This window comes from Podarcis melisellensis, assembly GCF_964234715.1.
Source record: "Podarcis melisellensis genome assembly, chromosome: 1".
Classification (NCBI taxonomy): domain Eukaryota; kingdom Metazoa; phylum Chordata; class Lepidosauria; order Squamata; family Lacertidae; genus Podarcis; species Podarcis melisellensis.
Window position 1 is genome coordinate 75084983 of NC_138528.1, and position 16819 is coordinate 75101801.

The window sequence follows — 16819 nt, forward strand, 5'->3', positions numbered from 1 at the left end:
GTGCTACATTCTGCCTTTATCAGGGTTATCAGATTTCCTGCACTACAGATCTGCATTTCTTTTGGACTCCACACCACACTTCTACAGCAAATACTGTTAAAAGTGTTTGTGTAAATTGTCGCAGGCCAAGTCCGTTGAACTAGCTATGGAAAAATGATACTCAAGTAGAGGAGGTGTATTTTTCTTTTATATTTCCAGATAGCATTTGCGTGCATTACGCCTGATAAAGTGAAGATCCTGTTTGGCGGTTACTCCACTTTACCCAGCTGTAGCCATCTCAGAATGTGCATGGGAATAAGGGAGGGCCTTGTAATGCTATATATAAAGCATCCAAGCTTGACAAGGTGAGGCTAGAGTGGCAGCAGCAGCACTGCCCATTGTGAGTAGATAGGGGAGGAGGAGAGTCCAAGGTGGGGGAAAGGACTCTCCACTCAACATCATGCTTTGGGCACTACTGGTTCTCCTCTGCAGCCTCCTGCATAGTTCAGGTAAGTCTAAAATCACATCTAGAATACATAGATAACATGGGACTTCTTTCGATCTTGTCATTTTGGGGGGAAAGGATGCCAAAACATTAGAGGACATACAATATATAGGGATAGGATGGAATAAAGTGGTAGAAGATGCTATAGATAAGTTAACCTCACTTCTTTTCTTTGACACTGCTTGTCTGGAATGCCCATCATATATAATTAACCAAATAAGAAGGAAGAAGGAAGGAAGGAAGGAAGGAAGGAAGGAAGGAAGGAAGGAAGGAAAGAAGGAAGGATCCCAGTGTGCTTATAAAGTGGGAATGACTGGTTTGAAACACAAAATATTTAGGCAAAACTAAATGATTTGATCGTTCTCTTCTTGACTTTTGCACTTTGACATTTCTCTTGGGTACTTGTGGAACACTCCCTGCTTTTCTTCTTTTTTTAAAATAAATTTTTTATTAAGATTTTGAAAATTACAGAAAAAATAAAAAATAATAACAATCAAAGAAAGAAAGAAAAGGAAAAAACAATATATATGGGGGGGGCAGAAAACAGAAACCAGAAAAAAGAAAAAGAGAAACAAAAAACAAATCAAACCTCACTTGCTTGCATTCACCTATTTCCTTGACCTCCTCACACATCCCATTTTTGTATTCTAATTCAATTTGTTATTTCAGCAAATCCTTCCAACCTTATTTTTATCTTAATACCGTAATTTATCTTAATATACTATAATTTTACATTCTCTCTTTCACCAACTCATTTTTACTTAATCCTTTATGTTATTTCCACTAAAACCACATAATTTTCTTTTCCCAACCTCTTTCTAACAATCCTTAATTTTGCAATATTTTTGAAGATAAACTTTAAATTTTTTCCAATCTTCTTCCACCGACTCTTCTCCTTGGTCCCGGATTCAGCCAGTCATCTCAGCCAGTTCCATGTACTCCATCACCTTTTCATGCCACGGTTCAGCATTCATCCTCTTTATTTGACATATAGAACCTTCAATGGAATACACTTTCATATCTGGAAACTGCATTAAATACCAGCCTCCAATGGTCCCAGAAGCAAGAGATCTTACATATTCCTTCAGCAATCTTGCATACTTGTACATGAAACTCTTCTAGGATGGAGCCCAACTATTATACCCAACAACAATACATTATTTTGTATATTTCACTTGAAAAACGCTTCCATGAAAGAAGATAAATACTTCAACGCTTTTTGATTCGAAAAATAAATTTGTTCTGTGAATCCTTCTAGGGATGTAAGATATGTCTTTCCGCATCTATCCAAAGATCCATGTAGTTCAGCATTCCAAGCTAGATTCTAGAAGCTCACAAATAGAGCATGAAGTTGACACCATTTGTCCTCAGAATCTGGTAATGATAGGTATTTTGCCTCTGAAGAAGGTGGTTCTATTTACCTATCACCGGTTAAAAGCTAATACAGTAATACTCCATGAAGATGGCTATAAACACTTTGCTATCAATTGTGGTTTCAAAATACCTGTTTTATATTCTACTTTCATAGTTTTTGTTTCATAAAATTTATTTTTCTTTATTACTCAGATCAGAATCATATGGATCATTCAGACAGGTTATCAGGTAAGTCTGTGAAAGATGTACTGTTCTTCCCACTTACTATATGTATATGATTCTTATCTAAAACTCTGTTGTAACTCATTTTGGTTCTCTTCTAGATTATGGTTTCTTGTTATTTGCTCTCTTTCTTTTTCACCTGTAATTATTTGCTGTTACAACTGGTCCCAGTACTGCCAAAAACATTCCAAGCACATAGTTTTAAGTCTTTCTTTCTAAAAACAATACAGACGTGTTCTGAACAGTTCTAAATTTATTTCTTTTATATTTTCTAATGCACCTAATGACCCATTTGACACTAACCACATAGAAGAACATATTCCTGAAAGATGGATTTGTAGAACAACCCCCAGAAAGAACAATTAAAAAGTTTACTTAAACTTCACAGATCAATTTATAAACCTCCTTAGCAGTACAGACCTCTAAAAGTGTACTCAGAAGTCAGTCCCATTGAGTTCAGTGTGACTAACTGCCAGGAAAATGTGCATAGGATTGCTGCTTAAGGCAATCAGCTCATCCAATATAAGGGTCTTCAAATGATATGTTTAGTGTCCTGTGTATTTTGGCCCAAAGATGTCCTTCCAACTTGTTTTAAAACCTCCAATGAAGGAAAGTCCACCACCTTCTAAGGTAGTCCATTCCACCATTGGACAGCTCTTACCATCTGGAAGGTCTTCCTAATGTGTGTCATCTGGGACCATGCCCTGTTGCTTGCTGCTGCTGCTGCCTGTTGTTCACGTGCTGCCCCTGGACATGTTTATCTTTCCTGGCGGCAGCAATAGATAGGTGGGAGTCAAGCCAAGTAAATATGTCCAGGGAGTCAGTGACTGGCAGCAGCAGCAAAACGCAGCAGTAGAGCAGGAGAAGCCGATGGTGGGAACCTTGATGGCAATGCTTGATGGAGCCCTCAATGGTGGTGTGAGCAGGACTGATTATGGGTCCCTCTGTGCCTCAGGGGTGTCAGCATGGGCCTGATCATGCTGGCCTCTGATGCTGGGCCAGAGCTGTAAAGATTTTGTTTCTGAAGTTACAGTAGCATCTTGAAACAATCCATTTCCACAATGGTGTCAATTCTCATCATAATGGGAAGAGCATAGTAATGTCAGAAACTACCTTTGGCGCAATTCCATCTGTTGTCAGGCATCTTCCATGGGTAAAAGTTCCTGGAATAAAATGCAAAGTAGATATTATTTTCCTTCCCATTTAGCCATCAGGAAGTTTTTGATACTTTCTTTTCCCCGCCCCTTCCACTACTTTTATGCAGCAAATACCAAAATATATCATTCCACACTTGGCTGACTCATATATCATTGACACAACCACTTATTGTGGGCAAATGTAGAAGGAAATAAGCGAATTCAGTTCTGAGACCAGCTCTTCTAAAATATCAGGATTGTCAGGTCAAATGCAGAGCCAAGTTCTCAGTTGGAAGATACTTCAAAGGTCATCTAAACCAACCCCTTCCAATGCAGAAAATCCTCAATTACAACATAATTAATAGAAGACTATCCAGCTTCTGCTTCAAAACCTCTGATAAAGGGGAGCCCAACATCTTCCAAAACAATCGGCTGTTGAACAGCACATATTGTCAGAAAATTCTTACTGAAATTTAGTCAATTTTGCTGCAATTGGAACATGTTGGTTCAGGTCTTGCCCTCTGGTCCCCTGGAGCAACAGAAAACAAATTTGCTCCTTCATATCTTTGATGGCTCTTCAGATATTTGACAATGGCTATCATATCACCTCTTAATTGCCTCTTCTCCTGGCTAAACATTCCTGATTCAATGAAAGATACCTGTGGCATAAAATGGAAAACTTTGCCAGATGCATGCAGCTTCTTTTGCCACTGTAATATTATGAAGGGGAAACTGTCTGTCCATTTAATGTGACTATTAAAGTGAGACAGCTCCATAACAAATAAGGAAGCCCTACCGTTGCACTCACAAGACACTAGTGATCATTTTCTCTCTCCTGATAAAAATGCTACTACTACCTTATTTTTTATATTAAAAAAAACAGCCCTATTACTACTACTTAAAAAGTAAAAAGCTACTGCTGCTTATCCTTTGTATCCATTGTATTGGCAGAGTAAGGGTTCTCTGAATGATGGAGTAAATGTGCTTGCAAAAGATTAGCACTGTATAACTGAACCTAAAAAGCAGAGACATCACCTTGCCAACAAAGGTCCGTATAGTTAAAGCTATGGTTTTCCCAGTAGTGGTGTATGGAAGTGAGAGCTGGACCATAAAGAAGGCTGATCGCCGAAGAATTGATGCTTTTGAATTATGGTGCTGGAGGAGACTCTTGAGAGTCCCATGGACTGCAATAAGATCAAACCTATCCATTCTGAAGGAAATCAGTGCTCACTGGAAGGACAGATCCTGGAACTGAGGGTCCAATACTTTGGCCACCTCATGAGAAGAGAAGACTCCCTGGAAAAGACCCTGATGTTGGGAAAGATGTTGTGCAAGGAGAAGGGGACAACAGCGGACGAGATGGTTGGACAGTGTTTTCGAAGCTACCAACATGAGTTTGACCAAACTGCGGGAGGCAGTGGAAGACAGGAGTGCCTGGTGTGCTCTGGTCCATGGGGTCACGAAGAGTCGGACACGACTAAACGACTAAACAACAACAAACTCGAATAGCTTTAATGCAGACAATATCCACTTGGTCAACTGTTGTTGTTTTTAACCTAAATAATTATTTCATTCATGAGTTTAAAACCAAGATGCATAATCCCAAGAATACTTGTGAAAAGTTGTTCGTTTCAATTAATTGTATATGTATTCTCTATTTAATTTCCATTTTTATTTCATAGGTGCCTCCTTTCAAAGACAGGAAGTGGCATTAGGAGGAGGTAATAATTTGCACATTTAACATCCATTGTGGACTCTTTCTTATACGACAGCAGTGGCGGGGCTGCTATTCTGGCCGAGCCCCATTCCATGTGTTCCTGGTGATACTGGAATGGGAGAAATGATGCAGGAGTAGTTTGCAAGACCAGTGGGGAAAGAAAACATGTTGCCAGCACTTTCTGGTCTACGTCTTCCATTTTTTAACATCACTGCAGCAGAATGGGATGGAACCGCAGGAGAGCAGTCACTGTAATGAGATTACTCCTATAATGAGGCTCAAGGCCTGTCTTCCCCAGCCAAGTGCCATTTAGATGTTGTTGGACTACAACTCCCATCAACTCCCTCCCAGTGGTCAGAGAAGATGGAACTTGTAGTCCAACAATATCTGGAGGGCATCAGGACGTGTCACTGTGGTAGTAGGTTTCTCAAAAGGTCTCTCTCAAGAGAAGAAGATCAGTGCTGAATGGTCAGAGGTCAAGTAATGCTTGGGAAAATAATGGTATTTAGTATTCCCAATAGTTTAGAATGCGTGTTTCGAGCTTCAAGTCCATGGGACTATTCTTCAGGGTCAAAATGTGCCAGGCAAAGGATGGAAATGTTTTCACTTTGCTGTTATATTTGAAGCCACAAAAAGTAATTCAATTAACAAAGCAGTGTGTGTGTGTGTGTGTGTGTGTGTGTGTGTGTGTGTGTGTAGATAAATTCTACCTTTGGAAATATAACATCTAAGAGCATTTTTTTCCTTTCACCTTTCGTTGGGGAGGGGAAGTGTATTATCATTATGCCCTGTTTTCTAGTAGTGGAAATTGAAATTCTGTTATAGGGTTCAGCAGTAAATCGTAAGTTATTTTAATACAATCAGTATATATATGTCCAACATTGCTACAACAAATATACCTTTGTTTCACTTTAGGCCAAAGGAGTGCTGAATGGCTTGACCTTGGTAAGTATTTCTTTTCCTAGAAGTAGAACCTACAGAGACAGGCTTCCCTGTAGTGGAGGGGGGGGGAATGATCATTTTTTAATTCCCTTTTCTTTACTTTCCCAATAATGAGATACTCCTGCAGACATTCTAGAAACTAAAATGAGCTACAGGATAGTATGGGGGTCATATTTTCATCATGAAAATGCATTTGATTGGAGGATAACTAGAAATGCTAACTTATGTAGACTTGACATATGCAGCTTTTCCTATTTTCTAGAAACCTATTCTGAAGAGTTGAGAAGTCTAGATCATGCCCGTCTTCATCATACAGGTATTACTCCCCTTGTTTTAGTGGGAAATCATGATGAAAGGTTCACAGTACTTCCAAAGGCAGATATACGCAACACGGCGTGAATTTTATACTTTAAAAAACTATTACAGTCCTGCACTCAGCAGTCCAAATTCTGCATCAAGGAAAGCTGGATTCTTTAAAAAGCACATGTGACGGGGACTTAATAGGGGCATCTGCTATGAATGGAAACTCTTAGAAAAAATAATTGTTGGTAGACAACACGATACATGCCCCTGCTTATGTATCATGAGCCAGGAGAACAGATTTAAAAGATGAATCCATTCAACTGATTAAAATACTACTAAAGTATATGCACAATGCCATTCAGAATGGCCAACAGCATTATGAGAGCCCAACAGAACCTCACTATAGTTTTGCTTCCTTTCTTTAAGCTGTGGATAAGGGCTCATGCTCCACCTGGGGCACTGGGCATTTCTCAACTTTTGACAACTACTTGTATGACTTTTCTGGGACTTGCAATTACATCTTTGCCACCGTATGCAATGACGTCAACCCGGATTTCAACATCCAGTTCCGTCGTGGGCCAAACAAAAAAATTACCAGAATCATCATCGAGTTGGGACCCAATGTTATCATAATTGAAAATGGCATCATATCAGTCAAGGATGTTGGGTAAGCACGTGATAGTAAAATGCTCATGTGGTGAAAGCTTTGCTCTTTTTTTAAATCAACAACTATAGGTTCAGGTTTCAAGCTGGCCTTTTTCTTTTCCTATCGGAAGGTGTTGTTAATACAGTTTTTGACATAATATTATTTGTGATTGGGATGGTTTTCATTTTTATAGTGTTAATGGAAATTGTTTGGAGACAAACATAAAACTTGCCATGCAAAAGGAGTTTGCCCCAAAACCTAGGGTTTAACCAAACAACAGCAACATATTTTGCACTTTATGAAAACATGATGGCAGAAATGAAGCATTTCTTTCCAATTCTTCAGCTTGTCAAAAGTGAAAGCTGGACTTTGCCAAACTCCCAAGATTCTGTCATAGTAGGAATGGCATTTTACACATGCTCAGAAGTTTCCTCAGATTGTGTGATCCAAGGCTGAGGCCTCTCCTAACTGAAATTGGTTTCTAGTAGATTTTAGAGCTCTTTTGCCTGCATTTTTTAAAATTCCCAAACAGTCCCATGAATATTAATAATGAAAGGCATCCCACTAGGCATGAATGAGTTAAATGCTTATTTTTGCTGGTACTATTTCACCCGCCTTGCGTTCTTAATTGGGAAAAGTGGTCTTTTCCAGACTCAGTCTGATCTTTAACAAATATAGTTTTAAATTTAATGTTAAAAGTGACTAGGAAACTTTTAATTATTAATTTTAATGGAAGTGTATGGTGAGAAATAGACATTGCTAAGCATCTCTAATTTATGGATGATAAAAAAAAGTTTGGATGAAAAAGACAGCTTTTGACTTAGAACACAAAGCCTAGAAATTCCTTGGAATTACTAAGTTTCTAAGTCGATGTGTTTCTTCTTTCCTCTTCTCCATACTACTCCAATAGTATTATCAGGCTGCCGTACACCAGAAATGGAATTCAGATTACACCTTTTGGACGCACCATCCGCCTAGTGGCCAAGCTGATGGAGATAGAGCTTGCCGTTTTCTGGAATAATGATGATTATCTCATGGTGGGTAAAGACTTGCTTTCACCTTCTGAACATATTTTTGGAATGATAAAAACCGCACAGGTTTTACATTATTGTTGCATGGTTGTAATGAAGAAGCCAGCCCCCACCTGCCTTCTTACAACCAGTCCAGAGTGTGTCCCTGGGTATAAGTTGCATCGTCCTTAGTCTAAGTGTTGCCCTTGGGGATCTCAGCAGGGAGAGGGGGCAAAACTAGAATTAGCTTGCTGTGCCTGGTATTGGCTACCTACTCTTTATGCTCCCTGCCTCCTGCCCTGGCGGTCACAAAGGGCATCAGCGGCTTCATGGGGTTCTCAACATGGCATGAGCTGGCTCTTCCCATCCTCCCTGCAAGTAAAGGATATAAGCAGGCATTGCATTACTTTGGGCTCCCTACAGCCTAGGGATGACAAACTCCGTACCTGATTAGGGCTGACAGGTAGAACACACTGAAGCAGTAGCCACATGGTTAAGCGGTCATCTGTTTTCACCCATAGAAAATATGATTGGGGGAGAACACTTACATTCTTCAGGATGACAAATTCCAGCGAGGGAGGCCTGTTAACCTGTTAACAGCAAGAACAAAAAGGAGTCTTGCTGTGGCACCTTAAAAACTAGCAGATTAATTGTTGGCATAAATCTGTTGGCCTTCAAGGTGTCACAACAAGACTCCTTTTCAAAAAAGCAAAGCAAAAAACAAACAAAACCTCATCTAATAGCGGGTAGTCGCACGATTAATAATGCAACATGGGTCAATCTGACCTGGACAGCAGCCCACGAAGCGGTTCTCAGACATTTCGTTGAGCTTGCTGCTGCGCTAATTGTGGTTGGTGTTGACTCAGGTGTGCATTCTCCTGGCAAAAATGGCACAACGCTGCATTTTATCAATCTGTGCTCAGAAAGACGTAAGAAATAAGTAGACTCATTGTCGGGATGGGCACCCTCACCCCAGTCATCAGACTGATAATCTCATATAGGGAAAGGGGGTTGTAAACCTTCTTCCTCTTCTGATCTGCACATATCAACTTAGGAGGGGGTGATGTGTGTCTATGTATGCCAACCTATGTGTGTCCTCTGTGCATATGTGCAAGTCTCGAGTAGGCACGCTAAGTCTCAAGTAGGCACACAATACTTTTCCCCACATCACAGCAACATGTGCTACTTTGGGTAACAGAATCACAAGGAGGGCCTTCTCAGCAGATCTTAATGTATGGGCTGGCAGAGAGCAGCTCTCCTCTAAGTACTTGAGACCTGAGTCACTCAGGGCTTTGTATTTCACCAAATACATCATCTGCTGAGAAGATATAATGCACAGCTATTTTTCTAATTAATTCAGTTTTCTCTTTTAGGTTTTGATTGAGGAAAAATACATGACAAGAACATGTGGACTGTGTGGGAACTTTGATGGGAAAGAATTAAATGAGTTTATGAGTGAAGGTGAGTTTTTCCGGTGCAGAAATAAATGACAGAAAGGTTTGGATTTCATGACAACTTATTAAGCCAAACATTGTCATCTAATTGCCTAAACTTCTAGTATAGTTGATAAAATAAAGAAGATAATATGAGGACTACTTGTTCACACATGGCAGTAAGGTCCCATGGTTTTTTTATTTCCCATCACTTTTCTGTGGTATTATAATAAGAAAAGGTAAAAGCATTGGTTATATCCAATTGAGTTTTCAATCTAGTGGAGGTTTCCATTAACAGGAGAGCTGAGGAGGCAATCTTTTGCCAAGCCCTTCCCCCTGTGCCATTCTCTGTGCTGTTTGGAGGGTCCTCCAAACTTCTATAGAGTATAGGGGCTGTAGTGGAGTGGGGAAATTGGCAAACATTGCCTTCTGCAAAGATGTTCACTGGGTCAACAGCCCATCCATGAAGGGAAAAGCATGACTAGAGTCAAGAAGGCATCATTTTACTGCCCTTAAAATCTCCACTCCTTATGTTTTATTTTTCCAGACAACAACAAGCCACCCGCCTATCTTCCTACATGCACAGTTGTTGTTTTTTAATGTAAAATGAGTCAGGTGTATAAATGGACCCCCATTTATATAGTGCATAGGTTGCCTAAGATGGACTCTTCACTAACAAACTCAACTGAATTTATACTTTGATTAATAGACAAACTTCTGGAACCTCAAAAATATGCTGCCTTGCAGAAAATTGATGATCCTGCAGAGATCTGCCCAGTTGAGGAAATGGCAGTTTCTAACGTTCCTCGCAAGAAATATGTATGTACCATATCATTTTTCTGGATCTGCCTACCTTTCAATACTTTTAGACAGAGGCAGTAATTGAGAAAACACTGCCATGATTGAAGATACAGTAGCAGATTGGCTAAGTCGGTCTGAAAGAACTGGGTAGAAAGCATGGAATGCTTCCTATCTTTTTGGAGGTTTTTCATAAAAGGGATTTTCAAAAGTGGAGAATTTAGGCTTTCCAGCTGTGAGGGAATGGCATTCTCCCCAGTTAGTTCCCTGCTTCTCTCACATTCTAGCTTCAGCACAACATGATGGAGACTGTATTCTCTTGGTAGCAGGGCAGGAGCCCCAGATGAGTGTGGCCAGAGCCCAAAGTGGTCATCGCTATCCGCATTCTCATATTCTCATATCACTCCCATCCATGCATTCTCTCTCTCTCTCTCTCTCTCTCTCTCTCTCTCTCTCTCTCACACACACACACACACACACACACACACACACGTGGACAATATGCATTGCTAGAAAAGGATCCATTTGTTTTAATATATTATTTTTTGGCAATTCAAATGTCAGGTGCGCTGGGGCCTGATTTGGATCGGAACTCTGGTGGGAGGATGGTGCAGAGGCTTCAACTATTTGCTCTCTGCTGTGGCCCCTGTGCATTGCAAATAAAAAAGGGATCCATTCATTTCTTTATTTTAAAAAAGATTTTATTAAGACTTTTCAAAATGTGATAAAAGACCAGAACATGCAGAAGATCCGAGGTCAAATGCAGATAGGGCTGGAGAAGACTCCTGTCTGGAACCCTGGAGAGTCACAGTCAGGGCAGCAGCCTGAAGGGTTAATGTTAGATAGACAAGGAAGAGTAAAATGACATAGCTTTGTGTGTCTTACTCTCTCCTTTTAATCCCTACACGGCAACAGATATCACACATAATTCTGCCTATCTACTCTCCTGTTCAGGATTAAATGTTATTCAGCCCTCAGACAACAGGAAGCAAGGTGGGAGGTTTTGCCACCATTGAAAGTGACATGGGTGATGGTGGAACAATGCACTGGATCCAGGGACTGCCGCCTGTGGCTTTTGGTTGCCAGTCCATAACTTATATGGTGATAAGGGGGAAGCACACAGTGCTTTTGGTAACAACAAGTTGTCAAAGCAATTCAGTCTGTGGTATAATCGCACCCTGTCCCAAAATGCATTGCATTCATTGAAACTGCCTTTCTTTCTTCTTCCAATAGTCTAGGATCTGCAGCCAGCTTCTAGGACTCGTGTCTCAATCTTGCAACATCTCAAGGAAAGGGTTTGTTATCCGCTGCCAACTTGACATGCAAAACTGCCCTGATCCAGGGCAGAGGAACTGTACTTGTGCTACCCTTTCAGAGTACTCCAGGCAGTGTGCCATGTCCCATCAGGAAGTGTCAGATTGGAGGAGCACTGACCTCTGCTGTAAGTTATGAGGATCATGACTGTACATGTCAGGTATTAACAACACATTGACCAAACTACCATAAACATCAGCTTCTGTATTCTGAAATAAAATGTGCACAGCTAGTAAATGCCTCATTATTTACATGTATTAAGACAGGGCTGCCAATGAGGACAGGAAGAAAGTACCGTATGCTCCCCATCAGTGTTTCGCCTGCTCCTTATTGTTGTTGCTGCTCCTTGTTCCCCCTGTAGCTATTCTCCATTACTTTTTCTGCTTATTGACAATTTGCTGTACCTCTTCCCTTCCCATATGTCCTAACTTCACTCTCTGAACCATTGTGTTTTGCAGCTTTGGGAAGATGTCCAGCTAACCAAATCTACAAAGAGTGTGGTTCTCCCTGTCTCAAAACATGTTCCAATCCAGATTACAGCTGTTCCAGCTACTGTACATATGGCTGCTTCTGCCCAGAAGGTAAAAGGACATTGTGATGGATGGTCAGCCTCCTGGAGACCCATAAGATAATCAGGGATGGTGAAGTGTCATCCAGTCAGAAGAGAATATAGGGTTACAAATTAGAACCTGACAGTTTAACTTTCAGGTAGGGCTGAGTTAGGGCTTCACTGTTAGATGGGGCTCAGAAATGACTTGTTTATGGATTGGCTGTGCATGACAACCCAGATTATTTCCCTAAGGAGAAGGTAAAGATGCTCGATGGAGCTGGGAGTGTTTTCCTGGCTTAGTAGAAAAAATAGTCATTCAGGGAGGAATCATCTTATTTAGGAACAGGTTTAAAGTGGAAATTATCTGTGATTCTGAAGCTAAACCAAGTTCTTTATAAAGTATGTTTAGGAATATGTAACTTAAATTCAACTATGCCAAATGGCCAAATGACTGTGTATGCTGTACACTTTATATTTAGTTAATTACCTATGGTTTTTGGTCTCTATTCAGATTTATTGCTATGAAATTGGAACACAATTTGTCCATGATATGAAGAGCACCTAAGTGAATAGACCTGCCCCTGAATTTCCTCCAGAGGGAAAAAAAAAACCTTGCAAAAGTTCCCAAGCTTTATGCTATATACATTTAGAAGGAATTAAAATGCTTGCCATTCATTTGCTTTCACCTTTGACAGGGACTGTTTTGGATGACATTTCAAAAAACCGAACATGTGTTCCGGTAGAACAGTGTCCATGCACACTGAATGGGGAAATGTATGCTCCTGGTGATGTTATGAAAGCAACATGTAGAACCTGGTGAGTACGGTGGTATTCTAATTAAAGAAGGATGGGTTGTGGTCATGAAGCTGGTTAGAATACCTGGCACTGATATGCTGAAACATACATAAAAAAGACAGAGATAGAAATTTTAAAAAAATTAGAGATTTTTGCACATAGATCAGGATATGATGTGCATTTTTGACTGTCTTTAGAAGTCCAACTTGGATTTTCATGTTTAAAGTGTATTGGTTTCAAATATTATTGCACAAATGAAGAGAGATATAATAGGTTGTGTGCACACTTTGCATTGAAAGCACCCCCCTAATAATCCTGGGAACTGTAGTTTATTCCTCAGAGAGCTGCTGCTTCCAGCACCCTTAACAAACTACAGTTCTGAGGCTCCTTAGGGGGTGGGGGAATGTGCTTTTACATGTATTGTGCTTGCGCAGCTATCCTGACCTAAAACAAATAACCCAGAAAGTGATGATGAGCTTAGATCTGCTTTTCCAGTTAACAGCTGACATGTACTTTTGTTTTTCCTAGTAAGTGTACAATGGGTCAGTGGAGCTGCACAGAACTGCCATGTCCAGGCAGATGTTCCTTGGAGGGAGGGTCATTTGTTACCACATTCGACTCTAGGCCATACCGTTTCCATGGAGTTTGCACCTACATTCTTATGAAGGTATTCTACCTAATAATGACCAGTATTATCGGATTTGTTTTTAAAATAATATTTTAAAAGTCACTGAATTTTCATTTCTGAGAGCTTAATATTTTCCAGGGGTCAGCATTTACCTTGTACTGTTCATAGAGGACAGGAAGTACCACAGTCATGCTATTAACCATAAGATCCAACTCTGTATTCCTCTTTTTTTATGGCATGTGCAAATAATAAGAGAAACAAGAAGCATTACGGGGGCCTTCAAACAAGTGGGAGATGAACATTCTCCACTCTGTTCATTGGGTAGAACAATCCTATTGGGTGGGGGGCAGAGGAGGTAGAATCCAGTGCAGTGGAAGCAGCCAGCATATTCAAAGCACCATTGCCTCCAAACCACCAGGCTCAAAATGTTTACAATAGCACAGTCACGGAAGTAGTCAGGGAGTCACAATTGGCAACAGCTCCATATTGAGTGTATGTTTGGTGGCACACCTGGATTTGCTGCAGCAAAATGAATAAAATGTCAATGAAAAGGAAACATTTGGTACAGTATGGAAACATTCGACAATAATTTTAAATGGTGGATGTGAACATATTGAGTTTTCTCCCTTCTACAAACTTTGCATTATTTTGCTTTTGCTTTCCTTCTAGAGTCCTATGTTACCACACAATGGAACCCTGATGGCTGTGTATGAAAACTCTGGTTATTCCAGTTCAGAGACATCACTGACAGCCATCATTTATGTCTCAGGAAAAGTAAGTGTGCCTCTCATAGAAATGTTACTGCTGAGTGCATACTATGAAAAAAATCAGATAGAGTTCAGCACAGAATGAGGTATGCCCAAGCCACATTGATCTCAGCTGGATTTAAAGGACGTGCTTAAATTGTAGTCCAGATGTACAGATACGAGCATTTGAATGCGGAACAGAGTGAAAAGGTGAGATAAGTACCTAGATGCAATAGTCACAATCATTGTTCTCAGTTGCAAAAATGATGGTAGCAGTTAATTTCAGTGATTCCTCCAAAAATTTATTTATTTCATGTGGTTACACACATTCTACATCCGTCTTGATTCATGGATTCAAGATTGACCCTGAGTGGCATTTAACCCTACACCCAGCTCTGTGTTTAGGATTCTGTGTTATCTTTTCCACATAGGACAAAATTGTGATTTCCAAAAATGAAATTTTAATGGATGAGGACGAACTTAAAAGGCTCCCTTATAAATCAGGTAAGATAAGAAAGAAGAAAATGGAAAATGTACCCAATAAATAAGATGGTGATAAGATAAGATAGGATAAGATAAGGTGATAAGAGATAAGATAATTATTATTTATATCCCACCCATCTGACTGGGTTACCCCAGCCACTCTGAGCAGCTTACAGCATATCTAAAAACATAAAACATCAGGCATTAAAAACTTCCCTAAACAGGGTTGACTTCAGATGTCTTCTAAAAGTCAGATAGTTGCTTATTTCCTTGACATCTGATGTAAGGGCATTCCACAGGGCGGGTGCCACTACCAAGAAGGCCCTCTGCCTGGTTCCCTGCAACCTCACTTCTTGCAGTGAGGGAACCAGCAGAAGGCCCTCGGAGGAGGACCTCAGTGTCCGGGCTGAACGATGGGAGTGGAGACGCTCCTTCAGATATATAGGGCTGAGGCCATTTAGGGCTTTAAAGGTCAGCACCAACACTTTGAATTATGCTCGGAAACGTACTGGGAGCCAGTGAAGATCCAGATAAAGACAATCCTGCCAACAATATGTTCTATATTTTATATTATTTCTATTTAAATATGTTGTTACCCACTCAATATTTGGGGTAGGTGAGCTGCAAATATAAATATATAAGCAACCATTCCTCCTATCAAAATAACAAAAAATGCAATATTTATATAATGCAATCTATTCAAATTGAATAGTAGAAACAAAGAAGTAAACGTATCAATATATTTAAAATATTTAATAACTTAAATAGATAAAACAGTCATCATCTTTTCAATTATCTCATTTCTTTAGGAGACATCATCATCTTCAGACAGTCATCTACTCACATTCAAATGTATACAACCTTTGGGCTGGAGCTGGTAATTCAAGTTAGTCCAGTGTTTCAAGTTTATATTAAAGTTGGACTTCAGTTCAAAGACAATACCCGAGGTAAAGTACCTGGTTTCTGTTGAACTATTCCAGATCTGATGTGGAAATAGTTTGTGAGATGAGATCTAGCATAGCCTGGGGACACCTTCAAACTGTGACCTCTCCATACTAGATTATACTTGACCTCTGGGGGACAGCAAAGGTCAAAGATGTCATTCACCTGTCTACCACACTAGTAAGCGGTGGAGAACCACTATATTATTTTTAATTGTTTTTGATATTGTATTTTAAATTGTAACTCACCCTGGGACCTCATGGTGAACAGAGGGTAAGAAATCTTAATAATCATAATTATAGTAACGCCTCTGCACTTGGGTGGAAACTAGTTCAGAGATTCAAGCAGACTGTTAAAAATGTTTTAGCTACGACAATTCAATGCAGCCTTTTGGGCAGACCAGAACTTCTTTGCTCCAGGGCCTTCATATACTTTATGGAGAGGAGACCTGTGGCTTTCACATTGCTAGCTATATTAGGCATATATAGTACAGGTATAATTCACAGGCCTGCCATAGAATTAACAAGAGACTTTTCAGTGTTGCTGTAGAAAAATGCTCCTAGCTTTTCATTCTGCACATCTCTTTCCATGTCACTAGGGCTGTGTGGTAACTACAATGGAGAAACCACAGACGACTTCATGACCAGCATGGATATTATTGAAGGAACAGCTCCTCTCTTTGTGGATTCTTGGAGATCCGGAAATTGCCCCCCTGCCATAGAAAGAGATACAGATCCTTGTTCTATGAGTCAATTAAACAGTAAGTGACATGGTCTGCTTTTGTTTGCACTCTGTTTTATTCTATTTATTTGAGCTTTTTAAATATTAAATACATTCAAGGCCATGGTAGGATTCTGAAAATGAGCTGTAGAATTTTTGTCTTGCTTTCAGTATATGAGGGACAGAGGGAATAATTATGAACAGGAACCCATGCAACTTTTTGTTTTACCTATTCACATCTCCCTGAGCTGCTTTGGAGATCAGAGAAGTGGTGCTCTGGGAAGGAGGCATTATCAACAAATGCAAAATATGAAAGGGGAACATTAATGCTGCATCATTTTAAAAGTCACTGTGGGCTGTATCCTTGAGGGTGCCTCTCAGATTGATGAGCATGAAAGAGGCAGCCAAGAGCCATTTGTGGTAGTTTTAAAATGTACACATTCTATAATCATTGTCAAAGGAAGATGACAAATGAGATTCACTTTACTTCTTGAATGTCCAAGAAAAGCATAACAAAATAACAGCATTTGTCACAAGTATTCAGAAAATAGGCCAGGTCGGCTATTGGTATAGCCA

The 16819-nt window shown here is 40.0% G+C and overlaps 1 protein-coding gene across 1 annotated transcript in view; it reads left to right on the forward strand.

The window, feature by feature from the left end:
- Positions 1–361: 361 nt before the first annotated feature.
- The window catches only part of MUC6 (mucin 6, oligomeric mucus/gel-forming), a 40514-nt gene continuing 24056 nt past the window's right edge, over positions 362–16819 (forward strand). The window contains exons 1-17 of the mRNA XM_081886321.1: positions 362–488; positions 2051–2086; positions 4899–4937; positions 5849–5878; positions 6138–6191; positions 6605–6845; positions 7735–7861; positions 9208–9295; positions 9977–10086; positions 11299–11506; positions 11838–11960; positions 12625–12745; positions 13253–13391; positions 14022–14126; positions 14530–14602; positions 15391–15528; positions 16122–16283. Coding sequence (XP_081742447.1) covers positions 440–488; positions 2051–2086; positions 4899–4937; positions 5849–5878; positions 6138–6191; positions 6605–6845; positions 7735–7861; positions 9208–9295; positions 9977–10086; positions 11299–11506; positions 11838–11960; positions 12625–12745; positions 13253–13391; positions 14022–14126; positions 14530–14602; positions 15391–15528; positions 16122–16283 — 1843 coding nt within the window. The 5' untranslated portion in view covers positions 362–439. The remainder of the gene's footprint in view (positions 489–2050; positions 2087–4898; positions 4938–5848; positions 5879–6137; positions 6192–6604; positions 6846–7734; positions 7862–9207; positions 9296–9976; positions 10087–11298; positions 11507–11837; positions 11961–12624; positions 12746–13252; positions 13392–14021; positions 14127–14529; positions 14603–15390; positions 15529–16121; positions 16284–16819) is intronic.